This window comes from Orycteropus afer, unplaced genomic scaffold (genome assembly GCF_000298275.1).
Source record: "Orycteropus afer afer isolate SDZICR_OR568_19922 unplaced genomic scaffold, OryAfe1.0 scaffold00703, whole genome shotgun sequence".
Taxonomy (NCBI): domain Eukaryota; kingdom Metazoa; phylum Chordata; class Mammalia; order Tubulidentata; family Orycteropodidae; genus Orycteropus; species Orycteropus afer.
The window spans coordinates 1,070,580-1,095,744 of NW_006922290.1; the positions used below are offsets into that span (position 1 = coordinate 1,070,580).

The following is a 25,165-nucleotide window of genomic DNA, read 5'->3' on the forward strand; positions in this document are numbered from 1 at the left end:
AAATAAATAAAAAAGACTCCAGGAATTCACAGGATACCCACTGAGATGTTTCAACAGATAGATGCAATTTGTCTATGCTAAGAAATTTGAAAAACATCTGAACAACTGACTGGACGAGATCTATATTTATGCCCATTCCAAAGAAAGGTGATCCAACAGAATATGGAAATTATTAAACAACATGATTAATATCTCATGCAAGTAAACTTTTGCTGAAGAGAATTCAAAAACTGTTGAAGTACTACATCGACAGGTAACTGCCAGAAATTCAAGCCAGATTAAGAAGAGGACGTGGAATGAGGGATATATCCCATGATGGGATCGGATCGGATGACTGTGTTCTGAGTGGCCAATCTGATGAAGGGGAGTTTCCCTAGAGGTGTGGCCTGCTTCCAAGATATCCAGGGACATCCTTGGAAGAGAGACGTTCTTCTGTGGATCAGGATTACATTGTGCTGCCTACAACTGTCCGTGAGTGAGCAGTCTACTGTTCAGCCTGGAGATCTTGGATTCATCATTCATTGGAGTCAACTGCTGGTGCACTGCCTGCCAGCCTTGAGCTTCTCAGCCCCTGTGGTTGCGGGAGCCAGGGAAAGTCTCCAGGTTGACGTTTGATCCAGGGACTTTGGACTTGCCGGCTTCTATATGTTTGTGAGCCATTTTCCTAAGATTAATTTCTCTCTCTCTCTCTCTCTATATATATATAAGCTTTGCTGTTTTTTGTTTCTCTAGAGAACCCAGTCTAACATACTTGGTGAAGTAGAGAGTCAGCAAAAAGAGAAAGACCCTCAAGGACATTTGACCCAGTGGCTCAATGATGGGCTCAAATATAGCAACAATTGTTAGGATGGTGCAGGAATAAACAGTGTTGTGTTCTGTTGTATATAGTGTCACCATGAGTCAGAACCAACTCAAAGGCTCCTAGCAACAATAACTCTGAGTACATAGATAGTAACACAGTTGGCATCTTCCCAATTGTCAGTTCAAAGAAAGTTCTCCAATACAAAAGGACAGTACTTCTTTGTAGTAAGGCACCATTGTAATTAGCTGTGTTCTGAGCTAGCTGATAGACAGAAGCAACCACAGGACAATACTTCAAATTCAAATATCTACAATAGTACATATGAAGAAATCTGTTCTCAGTTTATCTGACTGACATTTATGGTATCTGTTGGCTTCACTTTTATTTATTTTTGTTGCAAACTCATAAAATAGTCATTTATAAAAATGATGACATAGACAGTGCTGTGCAATCAAAGAAAGCAGGCCTTAAAGAAAATTGGGAACAAAAAGAAACAGAAACAGCAATGCTACAAGCATCCATTAAAAGGCATATATATCAAATAGATCTTAAAGACGATTCATAAAGAGGAAGAAAGATATAGGGGAAAAAGAGGGAAAGAAAAATAAATTGTTTAAAAACTTATTGCTCTGAAGAGAGGAAAGAAGTAGGCTATGTTAACTATAGAAGGTAAACAGAAAACAGCAGACTCTTATGACAGAGCCACTGTTTTAATAAGGCATTTAATGTTTTTGTTGTTAGGTGTCATTGAGTCAGTTCTGACTCCTAGTGAACTTATATACAACAGAACAAAACACTACCTGGTCCTGTGCCATCCTCACAATCATTGCTATGTTCAAGCCCTTTGTTGCAGTCACTGTGTCAATCTATTACAAGCATGATGTCCTTCTCCAGGGACTGGTCCTTCCTGATAACATGTCCAAAGTACATGAAATGAAGTCCTACCATCCTTGCTTCTAAGGTACATTCTGGTAGTTAATACTGTCCACGTTTTAATGACTAAAAACAAGTTGGGGCAATGAAAACTACAAAAATGATTTTATATATTTAAAAAAAAAAAAACACTGTCAATGAGTCAATTCCAACTCAATAGTGACCCGAAAGGTCAGGATAAAACAGCCCTGTAGGGTTTCCAGACTATAAATCTTTATGGAAGCAGACTGCCTTATCTTTCTCCCTGGAACGGCTGGTAGGTTTGAGCCAATGACCTGTTAGTTAGCAGCAAAATGCTTTAACCACTACACCAACAGCTCCTTAGATTTACATATATGATAGCAATGTAACTGTAGAAACTTTTCCATAGTTGAAATGATACCACTTAAGAGTTTTATTTTCCTTTTTTACTTGCTCTGTGTATAGCAAAGTTAACTAATGTGTTTTGTTGTTCCAAAAAAATAATTAAAAATTCTATATAAAAATAAAATTTTGTTCACAAAGGAAAACCAGATGGAAATGTCACTTTTTATTTGGCATTCCACACCTTTAAAAAGCATATCTCACTTCACTCCCACTAAGATGGCTATGATTAAAAAAAAAAAAAAAAACCCAGAAAATAAAAAATGTTGGCGAGGATGTAGGGAAATTAGAACCCCTGTCTGTTGCTAGTAGGAATACAAAATGGTACAGCTGTTGTGGAAAACAGTGTGGCATTTCCTCAAAAAACTACAAATAGAACTTCCATCTGACCCAGCAATTTCACTTGTAGGTAAATATCCAACAGACTTGAAAGTAGAGAGTCAAAAAGAGATTTGTATACCAATGTTCATTACAGTACCATCCACAATAGCCAAAAGGTGGGAAGAACCTAAATGCCCATTACAGATAAATATATAAACAAAATGTGGTACACATATACAATGGAATACTACTTAGCCAGTAGGAGAAATAAAGTCTTGATACATGCTGCAGTATGGATGGAACTTGAAGACCTTATGTTGAGCAAAATACGCCCATCACAAAAGGACAAATATTTTGTGACTACATTTATATAAAAATACAAATGTTTAGAAACTAAAGTTTACTAGTGGTTACCAAGGGTGGGAGAAAGCGGGAAGAGGGGAGTTAATTGTGATAGAATCATCACATTGATTTAAGGGTAGGGTTGCATAGTCAATTAATGTAATTGCTGTCAGTGAGTTGTATACTTGTAAAGAGTTAAATTCGCACAAGTTATGTAATAGATATCTTTATAAGTTATGTAATAGATATTTTTACAACAATGACAAAAATTAAGAATAGCTGCTGAGGCTGCTTAAGTACAACCAAACACCTCATGGGATTTTGTTCCTTGGTTTGGAGGTTTAGGGTCATGGTTTGATGAACATCCCAGTTAACTGCCCTAATAACATTTTTCATGCTTCTGTTCTTCCTCTGGGTTTGATGCATAGTGCCTAGGGTAGCATAAACTTGCCAAGTGGCCATCCAAGGCACACCAATTGGTTTCTATTTCACCTGGAACAACAGAGGAAGAAGGAGGGTCAGGAATGGGGAGAGGATAAGGAATGCGTGGCTAATTGCCTCCATGAACAACTGCCTCCTTTTCCAGTTAGACCAGAAGAACTGGATGGTGCCCAGCTACCATTACTGAGCATTTTGATCAAAGATTCTGTAAAAGAATCCTGATTAAAAGGAGGAAAATGCAGACCAGAGTTTCAAATGATCATGGATTCCAGATTTTCTGGAGTCATGGAGGATGGATAAACTCCTCAAACTACTGCCCTGAGATAATCTTTAAACCTTAAACTAAAAACATTCCCTGAAGTCTTCTTAAAACCCAACAATAGTTTACCTTAAGTAGTAAGAAAGGTCTGCCTTGAGCACTATGCTCTTTTAAAAACCATCTACATGGGATCAAACGGACAACAACCTGAATGATTAGAGAGATAGTGAGCTGATGTTAATGAAGGAGAAACAACTCAGAAAAGGGGGGTGAAAAACAGTTGCACAATTTGAAGAATGTAAGCAATGTTCCTAAATTGTACATTTAAAAATGGTTGTTCTGTATATTCTCAACAACAAAATAAATGAAATTTAGAAGAAAAAAATTAAAGCATATTGACTATATCTGAACTCTGGACTAAAGAAGCATGTGACTAACCCTGAGTCTTCAGCCCCAAAATTAAATGATTCTCAGATGACTCTACATAAGTGAAGAACCACTGCTGCCACTGGTAACAAAGGGAACATTAAAAACAAACAGAGCTACTCCCCACTTCTTATGGTAAAATATAAAATGCTTATTCATCCCTTAAATGTGGCAGAAACATTACAGAAGGAGTTTTAAATCAGGCAGCATGATCCAAAAATACCATATCAGCTTACTGATTTATACTTCATACTGTTCCACTGGCAGATATCCTTACTCTTCAGAGCACAAGGAGCTGCCACTTCTGACTGAGCCCAGCATTTCAAAACTGGGAACTCTGGGAAAAAAAAAGCAGTAGAACAACATGTCAGAAAATATATATATATATATGTGCTAGAGGCTAGACTTGTACTGAACCTAACATAAGTCTTTCATGTTAGGAGATGAGTATTCTAACATTTTAATACAATATATATATGAATTGGACCTACTTCTCAAATGCTGTTTTATTTTAGCAGCCAGTTCTATGTGAATGAATGCCTAAGAAATTATAGAATTATGAAGGCTGCACAGAAGTTGAATTGGACAGCTTGATACATTTTTATATAGTAAACATACCCACAGAAAGAGCACTGAAATCAAGAAACAGAACTCAGTATCAGAACTCCACATGGTTGCTTATGAAGGGGCACCCTCTTATCTAGGGTAAGTAACAGGAGCTCTGGTGGTGTAATGCCTACGGCATTTGACTGCTAACCAGAAGGCTGGCAGTTCAAACCTACCAGCTACTCCTTGGAAGGAAGACTGGGCAATCTACTTCTGTAGAGATACTGCCTCAGAAACCCAAGGAAGGGTCTATGAGTCAGATTCGACCTAACAGCAGGGAGTTTGGTTTTGTTTTTGGTTTAGGGTAAGTAAAAGGTACCATTAATAGAGACAGAAAACTAGATTGGATAAAGAAAGCTAATAGACTTAAACACTTTTGTATTTTCTTATAATGGAATGTATGATGGTAGCAAACATATCACTAAAAACTGTCTATCTGCCAGTCCTTAGTAAAAGTGCCTACTGACTTTTAAAAGTGCTACTAATTTTTGTTAACATTCTGTGTCAGCTCACACTTAGAGCCACAAAGAGCCAAAATCTGCAAAATAAATAAATAAACCCCACTACCATCAAATCAATTCGTACTCATAATCCCATTGGGTTTCTGAGGCATTAAATCTTATGGATGTAGGTTTTCCTGTCTTCCTTTTGCGAGTGGTTGGTGAATTTTAACCATCAGCCTTCTCGTTAGCGGTCAAATGCCTTAGGCACTGTGTCACCAGAGCTCTTAAAATCTAAAAAGGGCCTCCTAAATTAAAGAAAAAGACTTGATTCTGGTAAAACTAAAAATTCTGATTTTTTAAAAAAAATCTACCCACATCTCTACATGAAAACAGAAAGAGCGAGTACAGAGCAAAATGAAAAATTCATGGACACCATTAACTACAAAATTAGGTGAAAAAGTATTGCCTTCAACTAGCATGCAACTACTGGTCTCTCCTTGTCCAGAGCAAAGAAGAGTGAAGAAAATCAAAGGCAGATGGAAACAACTAGTCCAAGGAACAAGTGGACGATGGGAACCTCAGCCTACATGACCCTGACACCAGAACTAGACAGTGCTCAGCTATCACTGCCAACCACTTGGAAAGAGATCAAAATTTAAGATCCTAGATAGAGTGGGAGAAAAATGTGGAACAAAACTCAAAATCATAAAAAAGACCAAACTTACTGCTCTGATAGAGACTGGTAAAACCCCTGAGACTATAGCCCCTCGTCACCATTTGGGTCTGGAGTTGAACTCACTCTCGTGGCTTCACCTTCAGCCAAACAATAGACAGGCTTATGAGGTGACCAACTACACCAGGGAGGTGCACATCTTAGAACAATCAACCACAGGCGATCAGAAGGGCAGCTTTTGCACAGGGAGAAAGCTCAGAAGGCAGGAATGCATAGGAAAAGGTAACCACAGGAAGGGAGTGGGAAGAGAGTGGGAAAGCTAATAGAGTTGAATACGCTATTCAGTGTCACAAAACAAAATGTGTATGAACTGTTCAGTGGAAAATGAATTTGCTCTGTCAATTTTCATCCAAATCACAATAAAAAGTTAAAAAAATATATTGTCTTAAATCCCAAAATACACGCAAGTGGAGACAAAACACCAAAAATCACAAATCCTGCAATTCTAGCATTAGTGCAGGAAGAAACAGAAAGAAACAAAAGGGAAACAGAAGGACTTGAGGACAAGAGAAGCCCACACAGCCAATAGGTATTACTGAAAAGCACAGGGGGTTCAAACTGAGAAAAGCAAGTGAAATACATAAGGGCTTTGACACTTCCAAAACAATAAAGTCTAAGGGGTTCACAGTATTGTCTAGATGGCTAGACTCTATGAATTCTCAAATTCTCAAGCCATCAAAACTCCCTTTCAGGACAGTTTCACACTGAAGAGAATGTGATTAGAGTGAAATTAAAGTTGAGGAGAGCAAGGATAATGAAAATGAAAGAGAAGGTTCCCGTAAGGGTGGAGAATGGACTATGGAGCAGAATAACATTTCTTTAGACAATAAAAAGCACACGAGAGAGAGATGCCCATAAATCAGATCAAATTAGAACTATTTCAAAACAGGCTAACAGACTTTAAGGAAATAATATAAGATACGAAAGAACATCTAGACAAAAAGAGTATGTGACTTTTAATGGAAAAAAAATTGGATCAGCATCACACTTTAGGTCAGGGGTTGGCAAACATTTAAAGAGCCAGATAGAAAACATTTTAGGCTTTGTGGCAATATGATCTCTGTTGCAACTATGTACTCAACTCTACCACTGCAAAGGCAATGGTATGTAATCAAAGAGCTGTGGCTATGTTCCAGTAAACCCGTATTTACAGAAACAGGCAGTGGACCAGATTTATTCCTGGGGCTATAGTTTACCAACCTCTGCTTTAGGCCCAATGAAATCGGAGCAACATGGCAAAGATACTCAAGGAAAGAAAATGTGGGCCAAAGACATAAAATGTAATAATTACATCATCTGAAAATGTAGATACAGTCAAACTGTTAAGAAATGGAGGAGGAATGGAAATAGAATATGGAAAAAGTTCAAGTGTTTTCAGTAATCAGTGGTAATGGTAGTACTAGTATGTGTATGGAGATATATATGTGTACAAATGTGTGTGTATCTGTCCTCTGCAAAGGCCAAGAAAAAAATGACAAACCCAGGAGTAATTAGTATCCTTACCATCCATATTTTACTTCACTAAAAGGAACCAGGTGTGCATGAAGAAATGGTTGGTGTTTCAGGTCACGGGCAAGAAATGTACAAAATGGGCCTAGAACATCTTGTCATACTAGATTGCAAGTAAGCTATCAAAATCTAATAGGGTCATGTTAAAAGGACTCAGCAGCCAACTTAAAGAGGCTTCTACTGTCTAAAAACAGGATGCTTTGAGCTTCAATAATGATAAGAAACGCAACTGATTAAAACACAAGTATGTTGCTGTATGCTGTCAAGTTGATTCTGACTCACACTGACCCCACAGGACAGAGTAGAACTGCTCCATAGGGTTTTCTAGGCCGTGATTTTCACAGGAACACATCACCAGGTCTTTTCTCCCTCAGAGCCTCTGCTGGGTTCCAACTGCTGAGCCTTCAGTTAGCAGCTGAGCATTTAACCATTGAGCCACCAGGGCTCTTTTCAAGTGTGTTAAAATTCAGTACTTACTAGTATTTTAAGAACTGATTAGTCACCTTCTGAGGATGACACAAAACTAATTTGTAATCTTAACAGCCAATAAATAGAGGGAAAGAATCAAGCATCTATGCTTTGTTTTCCACATGATATCAGTACCAAATAACAGATGAAGGAAACATAACAAAAAAATGAAGGAAAAAAAAAGAATTAATGTATCACTATTTAGCAACCCCCATTGAATGAATAGATCTAGGTAATGAGAATCAAAGGTTGCTAACATCACAAAAAGAAATACCACCAGACATTATACATCTCCTGATAAAAGAACATAACACCACTCTATAGTCTTGACAAAGGAATCAAACCTGAACCTGATCTCACCTCTGGAGCCAGCTGCTGATTTCCAGAAAACAAAGAAATCAAAGGATCATGCTGAACTGATCATGACAAAAAGAAGACAGCAAGACCCTAACTATGAGAGATTTTACAGGTCAAATGGCCCCTGTTGTTCAACAGATACATTTTAAAGAAAAGAAAGGAATATAGGGAAAACCTGTAAATTAAGAAACATAACAGAGATAAGAAAAATTTTTTAAGTGGGTAAGACTTAAGTATGCCCACTTATGTGATAAAATCATAAAGATACATAAGGAAGTAAATCACAGTCAGGAGAGGGGTTAGTTTTAGAGGGAAGGGGAGGCTGTGACTGGGACAGGGTACATGGAATTGCAGCTAGGATGACTGGCAAAGTTCTATCTCTTGACCCAGGTAGTAGCATTTTCCTTGTAATAATTCACTAAGCTACATATTTGTTTGTAAAGTTTATATCTATGCTTCATTTTGTAATAAAAAAAAATTAAAAGAAGCATTGCTTATCTCTGCAGACTTGTCACTATACCTTTATTTTTATTTCCAACCCTCAGAAAATATTTGCAACCCTCACCTTGGTCACAGTACATCAATAAATCTGGGTTACTGATAACAATAAAGGTTTCTCCATCTTTATTATGTGGCCGATGATAGCGGTAGTGCACAGGCAAAAAGGCTTGGAAACAATCAATGCACTGTGAATCTTGTCTGGCATAAATGAGAATTTCAGATTCCTCGGACAAATAGTTAGGAGCTTCTATATTAAAGTTTTCTGAAACCATCACTGCCTGTCAAAAAGAAAACAAGTATTAATCCAGAAGAATTAAGATTAAAAGAAAAAAAAAAACCCAAAAGAATACTATAAAGATGAACAAGTGTCAAATCTAAACCCCTTACAAACCATTCCCATTTTCAACTTTAAGTAGAAAATACAAGATGTGATCTGTGTTTTAATAAACATTTGTTTACTAAAAGTAAAATGAGGAAATTATATTGTAGGGTGCCAAATTTAGCCATAAACCCACTGCCATTGAGTCGATTCCAACTGATAATGACCATACAGGATGGAATAGAACTGCTCCATAGGGTTTCCAAGGCTGTAATCTTTACAGAAGCCAATTCCCACTTCTTTCTCCACGGAGCAGCTGGTGGGCTCAAACCTCCAACCTTGTGGTTAGCAGCCAAGCATTTTAACCACTATGTCACCAGGGCTTCTGAATTTCTCCCTCATACATGTCCTTATTAACCCCTCTTTAGGTGACAAACCAGTACCAAGAAAAGAAATTTTGTGAATAAATGTGGAATTATTTAGTAAGTATAGAAGCTACTAAGACAAAAACAGTTAAATCAGTATTGGGTTAAAATGATTAGTATCATTCTGGTAATTTCCTGTTCTTCAGAGAAGCAAGACAGTAATGAGTAAGGCACAGTGCTGTGGTCAGGAAGTCAAAGCAAAGCCTATAAGGTCAGCACTCTTTCTATACTAGGTATAAAGTTAATGGAAAAAATGGTACATGATTCTTTAAAAAAAAAAAATGTATTCTCCACCAAAAGTGAAAACGTACACGTAGCCAAAATTAGTCCTAAATTATGTGACATATATATTTTATATGTACATTATAACAGTGTGTATGTATATATGTATGTATGTATACACACACACACACACAGAACCTGTGGTGGCATAGCGTCTAAGGCATTTCACTGCTAACCAGAAGCCTTGCAATTCAAACTTAGCAGCAGCTCTGCAGGAGAGATGGGGCAATCTACTTCTGTAAAAATCTACCACCTCAGAAACCCAATGGGGGTCACTGTGAGTCAGAATCAACTCAATGGCAGTGAGTTTGATTTTTGTTTTTTTATATACATGTATACATATGTGTGTGTATATATACACACACACACACACACACACACAATCTCCATGTGTGTACATATATAGGCATTATATGTATAATACATGGATGGATGGATGTACAGAAACACACAATTTTTCTTCAGATTCCCTATGCAGAGCCCTGCCGACTCTCAGACAGTCAGCATTAACTCCTCCATCACAGTAAGCAAGCATCTGAATTCTCCTATTTGACAATGACCCCAACTGCTACTTCTTTTCACATGTTGTTCCTTCTCTGCTAATCACAGCAGTAACAGAATCATTGGCAAAGATCAAGGAATTATATGATTTTAAGAGTCATAAGGGACCTCAAAAAATGGCCAAATGAACGCATTTTTTCAATTATCCAGCCATTGTTCGATTACTTACAATGAATGCAATGGAGATTATTTCAAATCATCTCATTCTATCTACTGCTAAAAGGTTCTTCCTTTTTTTCATAAGTGGAAACTTGATTTCCTGGCCTATAACATTCACCAGTTGTTCCTGCTTACAATGGCTCCAATAAATCTGTTCCACTAAAGGTCCTTCAAACATTGGAAGGCAACTGTGCTCCCTTCCAATTTTTTTCTCCAGGAAAATATTCACAGTTCTCGGGATTTCTCATGACATGGTTTCTAAACCATTCATCATTATTAGTTGCCTTCTAAAATACTTACAACTGGAAGGCATAGAATTTAGTAACAACATTACTGTCTTTACCCAAAAACTGCATTAGCCTTAAAAGGCTAATCTTAGTGTTAGCCTTATCTTGGTGTTAGCAGCCTTATCTTAGTGTGCTATATTCTAACTCAGTGTACTGTATTCATCATTTGAACTTTTTGGAGAAAACTTTAACTTCCATTATATTTTTCAAGTAACTGACTTTTTATTAACTAAATGCAGGGCTTTAGATTTATTTCAATTAAAATAATTTTATCTTTGTAGTCATAGTTCATTTTTTCTGGGAGCTCTGGTGGCACAGTACCTAAGACATTTGACTACTAACCAGAAGGCTGGTGGTTCACACCCACCAGCCACTCCTTCTAGACTGTTAAAATTGTTTTTTGAAATCCCAATTTTATTAACCAACAGATGTCATCATGAATTTAATAGCCATGTCTTCTGTATTTTTACCTAAGGATAAAAATGTTGGCAAGAATGGTCAAGAGCAAAGTCCTAAGGAGTACTGGAGACCTCCTGCTAGATATTTATTGATGAACTCACTTTTGGGTACTAAATATAAATCAAAATTACACCTAGTCCAAATTTTTCTACCTTGTCAACAAGAATACACACATATATATATATATACACACACACACACACACACACACACACACACACATATATATACATACATACATATACATATATATATAAAATGATATCTTCCTTTGAGAACTTACTATATGCTATATGTCAGGTATTTAAGTTTACATGTCATACTTTCATTACTAAACAAAAAAAACCAAACTCGCTGGCTTCAAGTCGATTGCAACTCATAGCGACCCCTCTTTGGGTTCTGTGGTGGTATCTCTATGCAAGTAGATTGCCCAGTCTTCCTTCCGAGGAGCAACTGGTGGGTTTGAACAGCCAGCCTTCTGGTTAGCAGTCAAATGCCTTAGGCACTACGCCATGCTGCGTCACCAGAGCTCCCTTATATACATTATCTCCTTTGGTTTTCATAACAGCTTTATCAAATAGGAATTATTAGCCCTATCATATAAATGAGCAAACACAGTATGAGGGTGGTAAACAACACAGCTAGTAGGTAGTAAAGCCAAGATTCAAAGCCAGGTCAAACTGACTTCACTACTCATTTACGTTAATATATAAATTAGCTAATATTTGACCAGTTGAAAACGAAACATAATAAATGTACCATGTTTTCCCCACATATAACGCACCCATGTAAATAACATGCATGTGCATATAATGTGAACAATGCGCACACAGGAAACTAATGAGCAGAGGGGTTGCGCAGTTTGCAAAAAAATATGTAGTGCATGTATTACTTGCGTAAAAATATATTATTAGCTTTCTAGAACTGCCATACAAATTACCACAAACTTGAGGAGCTTAAAACAGAAATTTATTCTCTCACAATTCTGAACCTAGAAATCTGAAATTAAGGTGTTAGCAGTCATGCTCTCTCCAAAATCTCTAGCGGAGAATCCTTCTTTGACTCTCCAGCTCTGGTACACCAGGTGTTCCTTGGCTTGTGGCAGCATTAACTTTAATCTCTGCCTCAGGCTTTCTATACCATTTTCCCTGTGTGTCTATGTCTGTGTCTCTTTTCTTCTTCTTATAGGGACACCAGCCATTCTGGATTAAGGCCCATCCTACTCCAGTATGATATTACCTTAAATAATTATATCGGCAACAACACTATTACCAAATATGCTCACATTCTGAGGTTACCAGAAGAACATAAATGGTAGGGGGTGGTGGTGAACACTACCCAATCTAGTACAATAAGTAAAACTGAAATAAATTATATTCCTGATTGTGATATTTATAATTTTTGATGGCACTATGATCTTCAATTTCTGTTTTTGTTATTATTTTTTCTACAGAAGTAAAAAATATAGGATCTTTGAAAATACTGAGGATACTTTTTTATATTAATTTAAAGTAGGATATAATGAAGATGATGCAGGTAGGAACAGCAATTTGGCTTTCAGAGAAGGATCTGTTGACAAAAGGATTATTTGGTGATGGTCCAAAATATCTCAAAAATGAGCCTTTATAAAAGGTTTCTTCTGGGAGTGATGAAAATGTTCTCGAATCAGATAGTGGTGACGGTTGTACAACTTTGTTCATTTACTGAACCACTGTATTGTACAGCTTAAAGGAATGACTTTTATGATAGGTGGATATGTGGATTATACCTCAATTTTTTTAATGAGAATAACTTTCTAAAAATGAGCATCAAGGTAGATCTAAATCCATTTTAAAGCAAGATCAATTAAGAACCAACAGAAGCTAACCCACAAACCATGTGAGATTATCTTGGAGGAGACTTAGTAGTTGTTGTTGTTAGGTGTTGCTGAGTAGATTTTGACTCACAGCGAGCCCATCATGTGTGGTACAGTGAATTACTTGGTATGGCTTTTCTAGCCTGGTCTTTGTGACTCCCACCAGATTAATGGGTGGACCTATGCAATTATAACATGATTGTGGCCCACCAAAGGGACTGGATCCCTTGCTGATAATGTAAACAAGCTATATGGCACCCTTGTGGGGGTGGGGACATGCAAATAAGGTGTATATGGAACACTAATGTTGGTATTGGTTAGTTTTGTCATTCTGCCAGGCTTAAAGTGAGCACTCCTAGAGGCACAAGCAGGATCTCACTGCCATCAAGAGAGCAGAGCTGGAGGTGGAGTGGAGTGCGTCCTTGGACCCGAAATCTCTGCATTGTACCTCCTTGGCAGAGATGACCAGCAGAGAGAACCAGCTGAGGAACCAAGAGGCATGAGATCAAGCAGCAGCTTTGCCAGTCTACACAGTGAGAAAGGTGAGTACCTTAGGGCAGGAGGTTTGCTGGCAGAGTAGGGTACACCTTAGTGCACTTATCAGCTGAGCTAAGAGTTTTTAACAATTGCCCAAGGAAACAGAGGCCAGGCCAAGAGGTCATTGCCTGAGAGCATATCTAAGGGGAGACTGTCCACATGGAAGAAATGTATCCTGAGAATGTTCCTGAACTGAATTATAAACTGTTACTTTCCTAATAAACCCCATAATTGTGAGTATTGTCTATGAGTTCTAAGTGGCCAATGCAACAAATTATCAAACCCAGCAGGGCAGTAGTGAGTGCCGTGGGAGGGACTACTAGTGTTAGAATTGGTAAAAAGGGTGGAAGGTGGTGGTGGCATGTCTGGCCTCATAGAACTAAACCTTGGACTGCTGATGGTGATTCTGTCTCCCTCTTGTGAAGTTAGAGGTGGTCAGAAGATGCCACCATCATATTCTTTGTGTATCATGTGACAGAGTAGAACTGCCCTCATAAGGTTTCTCAGGCTGTAATCTTTAAAGGAGGAGCTCTGGTGGCATAGTGCCTAAGTCATTTGACTGCTAACCAGAAGGCTGGCAGTTCAAACCCACCAGCCACTCTTCAGAAGGAAGGTTGGCTGTAGTGATACTGCCTGGGAAACCCAAGGAGGGGTCACAATGAGTCAGATCCAACTTGACAGCACTGAGTGAGTGAATCTTTAAAGGAGCAGATTGCCAAAATGGATTGTGGGTTCAAACTGCAAACCTTTCAAATAGCAGCCAGGTGCTTAACCACTGCACCACCAGGGCTCCTCAACAACAGCAATAACCCTACGTAACATGAAATAAGGTTAATCTAGCACAAGTTATCTCATTAAGGATTGTCTTTATTTTCAAATTGATCACAAACCATCATAAACTCCTTATAAAGTATCTTGCTGCCACATCACCCATCCAATTTGGACTCAGTGTTCTATTAGCTTCAGCTAAAAATTTTATCTCATGTATAAATCTCATGGAACAGAGTTAAGATCTCAATCCAGGTATTTTATAATAAACGATTCCTTACACATAAATTTCCTTTTTCCCAGTTAAAGGTATCACATAATACTATTTTTTATGGCAAAGTTTCTCTATATAAGGATTTGGGTCACAATCTCAACCTAACTAGGAAACAGCAACTGACATATCAAGCAGTCAACTTCCAATTATCTCCATGTCATAAATGAGGTATCTATTTTTTGAAAAATTTCCAAATTAAAAAGTAAATTCACTTACAAGGATTATAATTAGCAATTATAAGATTAGGAAACAGAAAATCAACATAAGAAAAATTTGTCAATCTACAGTGGCACCCCTGCTGCTAAGCACTATTTATTAATCTTTAATCTCCTTCACATATATTATATATATAGGTTTTTCAGTCATTAACATGAACCATCTTGCCAAAAGCACTTAACTAGCTCAGTTTAGTTGGGTTATTCCTTGTATCATTGATTCCTTAAAGAAGACTTTCATTACAGCTCTAAACGGTCACTTCATTCATTTTAACAAAAGGAAAAAATATCACAATATTGTCTTGTTCGCTATTTTACCTTAATCCAAAATTAACTTCTTAAAAAAATCTCCTAATAGTTATACCTCTGTTACATTTCTCTCTTGTAATGAAGCCAACTCATATGGATCCACAAAAAGTCCTGCAGGAATATACTGTTTAATTAAAAGTCGGCAGGTCTGTAAATACTCAATGCTCTCTCCAAACTTCACTTTTACTAAAAGGTCTCTGTAAGACAAATACATTTAAAGTGAAACTCTTCATTCAATTCTTAAATGAAATAGCATAACACTATATTTAAATTTGCAGAAATATCACATTTCAAATTCATTTTTCAGATTATTGAGTCAAATGAAATATTTATACTATGTCAGAATCACCCATTAAATCACTCATAACTTCATGACATAAACCACAGCACAGCTGTTATGTTGTTGTGCTGTTTGATGCTGTCAAATTGGTTCCAACCCACAGCCAATGAAAATATTGCCTGGTACTGCACCAGGATCACAGCTGTTGCTATGTTTGAACTTACTGTTGCAGCCACTGTGACAATCCATCTAGTTTAGGGTCTTACTCTTTTTCACTGACCCTCCACTTTACTAAACATGATGTAAAGTGGTCCCTCCAGATACATGTGCGAAGTACATGAGACAAAGTTTCCCCATTCTCCCTTCTAAAGAGCATTCTGCCTGTATTTCTTCCAAGACAGAGTTGTTCATTCTTCTGGCAGTCCATGGTATATTCAATATTCTTCACTAACACCATAATTCAAAGGCACTGTGATAGTTAGAGCTGTGTGTCAACTTGACTGGACCACAATTCTGTGTGGTTTAAGCAGTTGCAATGTGGGTTATTCCCATGATGGGATCGGATGTATATGTTTTGAGCAGCCAATCTGTTGAAAGGGAGTTTCCCTAGGGCTGTGGCCTGCTTCCAATATATTTATGGACATCCTGGGAAGAGACACTCTTCTGTGGATCGGGATCCTGTTGTGCTGCCTATAACTGTCCGTGAGCGAACAATCCACCATTCGGCCTGGAGATCTTGGATTCATCATTCATTGGAGTCAACAGCCAGTGTACTGCCTGCCAACTTTGAGTTCAGGAGCTCTGGTAGCATAGTGCCTAAGGCACTTGACTGCTAACCAGAAGGCTGGCGGTTCTAACCCACCAGCCACTCCTCGGAAGGAAGATTGGGCAACCTACTCCCATAGTGATACTGCCTCAGAAACCCAAAGAGGAGTCGCTGTGAGTCGAATCTGACTCAACACACATAACAACAAATAACAACAACCTTGAGCTCATCAGTCCCTGCAGCTGTGTGAGTCGGGAAAAGCCTCCAGCTTGATATTTGATCCAAGAACTTGGGACTTGCCGGCTTCTATAAGTGTGCGAGCCATTTTCCTAAGATAAATTTCTCTTTCTCTATAGGTATATGCTTTACTGGTTTTGCTTCTCTAGAGAACCTAGCCTAACACAGGCATCAATTCTTCTTCAGTCTTCCTTATTCATTGTCCATCTTTGGTATGCATATGAGATGACTGAAAATACCATGGTTTCAGTCAGGAACACCTTAGTCCTCAAAATGACATCTTTGCTTTGTTAACACTTGAAAGAAGTCTCTTGCAGCTGACTAGCCCAAAACAATACATTGTTTTATTTCTTGACTGCTGCTTCCATGGGTGTTAGTTGTGGATCCAAGTCAAATGAAATTCCTGACTTCAATCTTTTCTCTGTTCATTATAATGCTGCTTACTGGCCCAGCTGTGAGGATTTCTGTTTCCTTTACATAGAGGTATAATTCATACTGAAGGCTGCGGTCTTTGATCTTCATCGATAAGTATTTCAAGTCCTCTTCACTTTTAGCAAGTAGTATTGTGTTATCTGTATGTCACAGGTTATTAATGAATCTTCTTTCAATCCTGATGTTCCATTCTTTTTCATATAGTTGAGCTTCTTGGATTGAATAATATGGTAAAAGGATAAAACCCCGATGGACACCTTTACTGATTTTAAACTATGCAATATCAAATCCCAAAATACATGCAAGTAGAGACAAAACACCAAAAGTCACACAAGTCAAGTAATATCAGCAGGAAGAAACAGAAAGAAACAAAGGGACAAATGAAGGATCTGTGAAAAGAAAACCCTGAATAGCCAACAGGTACTACTGGAAAGCACAGGAGTAAGAAAATCTGGTAAAACGCATAAGGGCTTGGCTCACTTCAAAAACAGGTGAGTATAAGGGGTCCACAGTATAGTCTAGATGGTTGTACCCTATTAACTCTCAAAACCAAGCCATCAAGACTCCCTTGTAGGATAGTAAAAGTCCTGCACGAACACAATTAAGTGTTCTGGAATTCTTATTCTTCACAATGTTAGTCATAATTTGTTATGATCCATGTAGTCGAATGACTTTGTCAATAAAACAAACATCATACTTAATGGTGAAAGACTAGACTTTTTCCCTTAAGGTTGAGAACAAGGCAAGGATGTCTGCTCTCACTACTTTTATTCAATATTGTATCGATATCCTTACCAGTTCAAAAGGCAAGAAAAAGAAATAAAAAACACAGATTGTCTTTATTCACAAATATGTAATTATTTACATAGACTATCTTAAGGAATCTACAAAAAAAACCTATAAGTATTGACAAGTGATTTCAGCAAGGAAATAGGGTATAATGACAATATGTAAAAATCAACTGTATTTTTATTGCTTACAACAAACACCTAGCAATGAAATTAAAAAAAAAATACTCTTTACATAAAAAAAATTAAGTACTTAGGGATAAATTTAACAAAATACACACAAGACCTATAATCTGAAAGCTGTAATATTGTTAAAATAAACTGATTAAAATGTGGATAAATGGAGATGTGATGTTGATGGATTGAAACACTCATTAATGTTAACATAATTGTCTTCAATTTGATCTATAGTTTCAAGAGAATCCAATAAAAATTTCATGAAGCTTTACTAAAGAAATCAACAAGCTCATTTGAAAATTTATATGGAAATGCAAAAGATCCAGAATAACCAAACAATTCTGAAAAAGAACAAGGTGGGAAAGCACACACTTCTGATTCAAGACTTACTATTAAGCTACAGTTATCAAGACAGCATGTTAACTGGTATATGGATAGACAAAGATCAAAAGCTGTGAAATGTTTTCTGTAAAGGGCCAGATAGTAAATATTTTAGGCTTTGTGACAAAGTTCTCTGTTGCATGGTTTCCTTTTTTCTTTTTAACATCTCTGAAAAATGTCTAAATTCTTAGCTCGAGGGTCATACAAAAGAGCCCATTGGCAGAATTACACCCATGGGCCATAGTTTTAATAGAATGCATAAAAAGAGCCAAATACACAAGTAACAGGTTTCAACAAATATGTCAAGGTAATTTGATGAAGAAAGAATAGTCTTTTCAACAAACTGTGCTGGAGCAATTGGATATTCAAATGGAAGAAAAATTAATCTCAACTCTTAGGTAATATTATGCACAAAAATTAAAAATGAATCATACCTCTAATCGTAAAAGTTAAAAACTATACACTTCTGGTTTTTTTTATTGTGATTTGGGTGAAAATTTACAGAGCAAATTCACTTTCCATACAGCAGTTCACATACATTGTCTCATGACATTGACCACAATTCACCACAATGCAATAGCTCCCCTTCCACTTCCTCCTGACAATCACCTCCTGCCTGTGTCCATCCCTCCATGCACCCTTGCCCCCTGAGCTGTCTCCCTGTGAAAAATATGCTTCAAAGAAAATGTGTATGCTGTCAGAATAGGCATAGATTTACAAAGCACACAAAAACTGCAAACTCTGAAAGAAAAAAAAAATTGATAAACTAGGCTCTACCAAAATTAGAAATTTCTACTTTGAAGGACATCATTAAGAATATGAAATGGCAATTCACGGAATGGGAGAAAATACCTCCACACATACTTATGTCCAAAACATAAAGAGAGCTCTTAAAACTCAGTAAGATGACCAAAAACCCACTTTAAAAAGACAAATCACTTAAGCAGGTAATTCACAAAACATGCTATATGAACATAAGTGACAAAAAACACAAGAAAATGTGCTCAATATCATTGGTCATCAGGGAAATGCAAATTAAAACCACAACGAGATACCATTGTATACTCACTAGAATATCTAAAGTTAAAAAGATTGACCATACCAAAGTTTGGTGAGGGTGTGGTAGAAACGGAACTCTGATACACTCCAGTAGGAATGCAAAATAGTATAAACACTTTAGAAACAGTCTGGTAGTATCTTAAAAGGTTCAACACATATATATGATATAACCAGCAATTTAAGTTCATGCTAATTCACAGAGACCACCACTTCCTCTTCTGTGTTCACAACCCATTCTTTTAAATATTGGTCTAGAATTTTGCCCAGAATCTGTATCAGGCTCAACCCTAGATATTTACCCAAAAGAAATGGAAACATATCCACACAAAGACTTCTACACAGATGTTCACTGCAATTTTATCGATAATAGCTCCAAACTGGAAATAACCCAATGTCATCGATATGTGAACAGATAAATCAATTTCAGCACTCAGCAAAAGAAACAGACTACTGCTACACAGAACAACATGGATGAATCACACAGACATAATGCTGAGTAAAAGAAGCCAGATATTACAACATACTGTATGAGTTCATGTATATAAAATTCTACAAAAGCCAAGTAATAAGAGAAAGAGATCAGTGGTTGACTAAGCGTAGGTATGAGTGAAGAAAAATAATTGCAAGTAGCATATGAGTATGTTTTGAGATGGTGAAAATGTTCTACATTTTGATTGTGGTAGAAGTTACATGGGTATATGTATTTGTCAAAACTCAATGAAGTTGATTTAAAAAAATAATAACAAAAAAATACTATGTAACAGTACTATTATAATTTCTACTTTAAAAACCAAACCAAAACCAAACTCACTGCCATCAAGTCAATACTGACTCATAGCGACCCACTTTGGGTTTCCGAGGCAGTAAATCTTTATGGAAGTAAATCGCCCAGTCTTCCTTCCATGAAGTGGCTGGTGAGTTTGAGCGGCCAACCTTCTGGTTAGCAGTCAAATGCCTTAGGCACTATGCCACCACAGCACCTTAATTTCTACTTTACTAGTAAGAAAATCAAGACACTGAGAGACTAAGCAACTTTTCCAAGAGCCAGGATCCAAACCTTCAAAAGCCCACATTCTTAACCACTATTTTATTTTGCCTTTATAAAAGATATATCTATAATCTCATTTCTTCTAAACACAATACATGTATTTATGAACATATAGTATTTTTATAATCATAAAAAAATATACATAGTACTAAGTCAGAAAACTCTTAGAACAAAACAGGTAATGCTTTGAAACCTAGTTTTCGACAGTAAATTCTTAAATATGACATCAAAAGCACAAGCAACAAAAGAAAGAAATTTATAAATTTAACTTCATCAGAATTAAAAACTCTTGTGCATCAAGAGTCTTTATAAACAAAGTAAAGAGACAATCTACGAAATGGAAGAAAATACTATGGGATCATATCATCTGATAAGGGTTTAATATCCAGCATATATAAAGAAAACTTTAACTCAACAACAAAAAGACAAACAACCCACTCAAAAAAAGGACAAAGGACTTGAATAGATATTTCACCAAAGAAGATACACAAATGACCAATAAGCACATGAAAAGATGCTCAGTATCATTAGTCATTAAAAAAAAGAAGAGAAAAAATACATCACTGCCATTAAGTTGATTCTGACTCATGGCAACCCCGCGTGTTGCAGAGCAGAATTGAGCTCCACAGAACATAGCTTTGATGGCTTAATCTTACAGCAATCTTTTGGTTAATAGCCAAGCATAAACCCTTTGTGCCACTTAGGGATCTTTGTCATTTGGGAAATGCAAATAAAAACCACCATGATACATCACTTAACACCCATTAGGATGGGACTGTAAAACGGTACAGCTGATCAGGAAAGTAGTTTGGTGATTCCTCAAAATTTAAATACAGAATAACCATATGATACAGTAATTCCACTACTAGGTATATACCCAAAAGCATTAAAAGTAGGGACTCAAACAGATACTTGCATAACAATGTTCACTGTAGCATTATTCACAATAGCCAAAAGGTAGAGATAACCCAAGTGACCATCAAATGGACAAACAAAATGTGATATATACATACAATGGAATATTATATAGCCACAAAGAGAAATTAAATTCTGATACATACTACAGGAATAAACCTTGAAAACATTATGCTAAAATAGGTAAGACACAAAAGGTCATATCTAGAACAGGCAGATGCATAGACATCAAAATTTATTGGTGTTTACCAAAGGCAGGTGGCAAGGAGAAATGGTGAGGTATTATTTATAAGGTACTGAGTTTCTGTTAAGGTGTTCTGGTGGTGCAATGGTTAAGGCATTTGGCTGCTAACCAAAAGGTCAGCAGTTCAAACCCACCATCCACTTCGCAGAAGAAGAAGAGACAGTCTGCTTCTGTAAAGACAGCTTTGGAAACCCTACGGGCAGTTCTACTCTGCCATAAAGGGTCACTATGAGTTGGAATCAAGTCAATGGCAGGTGGGTGTGTGGAGTTTCTGTTAAAGGTAATGAAAATTTTGGAAGTGAATAGTAGTGAAGGCTGTACAACATGGAGAATGTAAACAATGTTACTGAATTGTATATAAAAAGTGACTGAAATATCAAGTATTTTGTTATATATATTTCACCACAATTAACAAAAAAAGATGGATCCTTCAGGACCTTCTGATAGTCAACCCATTAATTAGAACATGTTAGATGTATTTGTTAATTCTTACAGAGTCGTTAACCTGTTCTATCTTCTAGTTCACCTTTCTTCATCTTGTTCAGAAATGTAACATGTAAGATTTTGTTAAATGTCTTTCAGAAAATCAGATATGCTATCACTATAGTGTTTTCCTGATTCACCTATCTAGTAACTCTATAAAGGAAATAAGTTTGTAATAAATTCATGCTAATTCACCCTACCACCTCTTCTGTGTTCACAAATTATCTTCTTAATAATCTGGTCTAGAATTTTGTTCAGAATCTACATCAAGCTCACTATTATATAGTTCTCTCTAACTCCCTGGTTACCCAAGGATTACAAAAGAAATTCAGCAATCTTATCAGCAAGTTCTCCTACTGCTATGGAGATACAGTTCATGAGGGAGAGGAGACCTTGAACTCATTGAGAGTAGTTAGGTCCTTTTGTATAAGTCCTTTACATGTTCTACACTTCAGCACCCTATTACCAATATTTGCTTTGCCCTTTCTATAGTGGAAATAATTCTTCTCAACCAAGAAGACAGAAATAAGAGGAGCTAACAAGTTCTGCTTTCTATACTCTGTTAATGTTCCACATCAACCCCAGAAGCTGGGCTATACCTACTGCTAAAATAATAACCATTATTTTATGGTTATTTTCTTCAAGTCTCCAAAAACTCTGGGTTTTCTATTTTCTGAAGCTTTTCTTGTGGGTTCTGTCACTCTTCATCTTCCATTTTATGCTCTGCTTTCTATCTTCTGGATTTATAACTAAAGAGCTACATTTGCCGTCAAAATAGCCTCTTCAGGCATCTCATTCACCCTTCTTAGACTGGTTTATGATTACACTGTCAAAACAGCATTATTTAACATGATAGCATAATACCCACATGCCTACAAGGAAGACCAGTTAATACTACTATTATGCAAATTTATCCACCAACCACCAAAGTCAAAGGTGAAGAAGTTGAAGATTTTTACCAACTTTTGCAGTCTAAAATAGACCAAACACACAATCAAGATGTGTTGATTATTACTAGTGATTGGAATGCAAAAGTTGGAAACAAAGAAGAATCACTGGTAGTTGGAAAATACGGCCTTGGTGGTAGAAATCACACCAGAGATCGCACGATAGAATTTTGCAAGACCAGTGACTTATACATTGCAAATACCTTTTTCTGAAAACATAAATAGTGGCTATACACATAGACTTCACCAGAGGGAATACACAGGAATCTACCAGACTACCTCTGTGGCAAGAGGCTATGGAGAAGCTCAATATCTTCAGCCAAAACAAGGCCAGGAGCTGACTATGGAATAGACCATAAATTACTCATATGCAAGTTCAAGTTGAAGCTGAAGAAAATTAAAACAAGTCCACAACAGCCAAAATATGACCTTGATTACATCCCACCTGAATTTAGAGACCATCTAAAGAAGAGAATTGATGCACTGAACACCAATGACTGAAAACCAGAGGAATTGTGAGATGGTATCAAGAGTATCATTCATGAAGAAAGCAAAAGGTCATTAAAAAGGCAGGACAGGAAGAAAATACCAAAATGGATGTCAGAGGAGATTCTGAAACTTGCTCTTGAACAGAGAGTAGCTAAAGCAAATGGAAGAAATGACAAGATCAAAGAGTTGAACAGGAAATTTCAAAGAGCAGCTTGAGAAGAAAAAGTCAATTATTAAAATGAAATGTGCAAAGACCTGGAGTTAGAAAACCAAAAGGGAAGAACTCGCTCAGCGTTTCTCAAGCTGAAAGAACTGAAGAAAATATTTAAGCCTGGAGTTGCAATATTGAAAGATTGTATAGGCAAAACATTGATTGATGCAGAAAACATCAAAAGAAGATGGAGGGAATACAGAGTCACTGTACCAAAAAGAATTGGTCGATGTTCATCCATTTCAGGAGATGGCATATGATCAAGAACCAATGGTATTGAAGGAAGAAGTCAAAGCTGTGCTGAAGGAATTAGTGAAAATCAAAGCTCCAGGAACTGACGGACTACGCATCGAGATGTTTCAACAAATGGATGCTGTGCTGGAGGCACTTACTCGTCTATGCCAAGAAATTTGGAAGACACTGACATGGCCAATCAACTGGAAGAGATCCATATTTGTACTCATTCCAAAGAAAGATGATCACACAGAATGTGGCAATTATTGAACAATATCATTAATATTACATACAAGTAAAAACTTGCTGAAGATAATTCAAAAACAGTCGCAGCAGTATATTAACAGGGAACTTCCAGAAACGCAAGCTGGATTCAGAAAGGATATGGAACAAGGGATATCATTGCTGATGTCAGATGGATCTTGGCTGAAGCAAAGAATACCAGAAAGATGTTTACTTGTATTTCATCGACTATGCAAAAGCATTGGACTGTGTAGATCATAAATTGTGGATAACATTGAGAAGAATGGGAATTCCAGAACACATAACTGTGCTCATGAGGAACATGTACATAGACCAGGAGGCTTTTGTTCCAACAGAACAAGGAGATACTGCATAGTTTAAAATCAGGAAGGGAGTGTGTCAGGGTTGTATCCTTTCACCATATTTATTCAATCTATGTGCTGAGCAAATAATCTGAGAAGCTGGACTACATGAAGAAGAATGTGGCATCAGGATGGGAGGAAAACTCATTAACAACCTGCAATATGCAGATGACATAACCTTGCTTGCGGAAAGTGAAGATGTGAAGTACTTATTGATGAAGATTAAAGACTACAGTCTGCAGTATGGATTACACCTTAACATAAAGGAAACAAAAATCCTCACAACTAGACCAATAAGCAATATCACAATAAATGGAGAAAAGATGGAAGGTGTCTAAGATTTTATATTACTTGGTTCCACAATCAACACCAATGGAAACGGCAGTCAAGCAGTCAGATGATATGTTGCACTGGGAAAATCTGCTGCAAAAGACCTCTTCAAAGTATTAAAGAGCAAAGATGTCACTTTGAAGACTAAGGTGTGCCTAACTCAAGCCATGGTATATTCAATCATCTCATATGCATGTGAAAGCTGGACAATGAATAAGGAAGACCAAAGAAGAGTTGATGTTTTTGAGTTGTGGTGTTGGTGAAGAATACTGAAAAGTACCATGGACTGCTAGAAGAACTAACATATTTGTCCTGGAAGAAGTGCAGCTGGAATGCTCCCTGGAAGTGAGAATGGCCAGACTTCATCTCACCTACTTTGGTCATGATGTTATAAGGGACTATTCCCTGGAGAAGAATATCATGCTTGGTAAAGGGGAAGGTTAGCAAACAAGGGGAAGGCCTTCAATGAGATGGACTGACACAGTGGCTACAATGATGGGCTCAAGCACAGCAAGGATTGTACGGCTGGTACAGAATCTGGCAGTGTTTGGTTTTGTTGTACATAGGGTCGCTGTGAGTTGGAAC

At 37.1% G+C, this 25,165-nt stretch overlaps 1 protein-coding gene across 1 annotated transcript in view; it reads right to left on the reverse strand.

Moving 5' to 3' along the window:
• Positions 1-25,165, reverse strand: part of PIGX (phosphatidylinositol glycan anchor biosynthesis class X) — a gene marked incomplete at its 5' end in the record, with an annotated part of 32,485 nt that overhangs the window by 1,440 nt on the left and 5,880 nt on the right. The window contains 3 exons of the mRNA XM_007957105.2: positions 4,124-4,224; positions 8,569-8,782; positions 15,010-15,151. Coding sequence (XP_007955296.2) covers positions 4,124-4,224; positions 8,569-8,782; positions 15,010-15,151 — 457 coding nt within the window. The remainder of the gene's footprint in view (positions 1-4,123; positions 4,225-8,568; positions 8,783-15,009; positions 15,152-25,165) is intronic.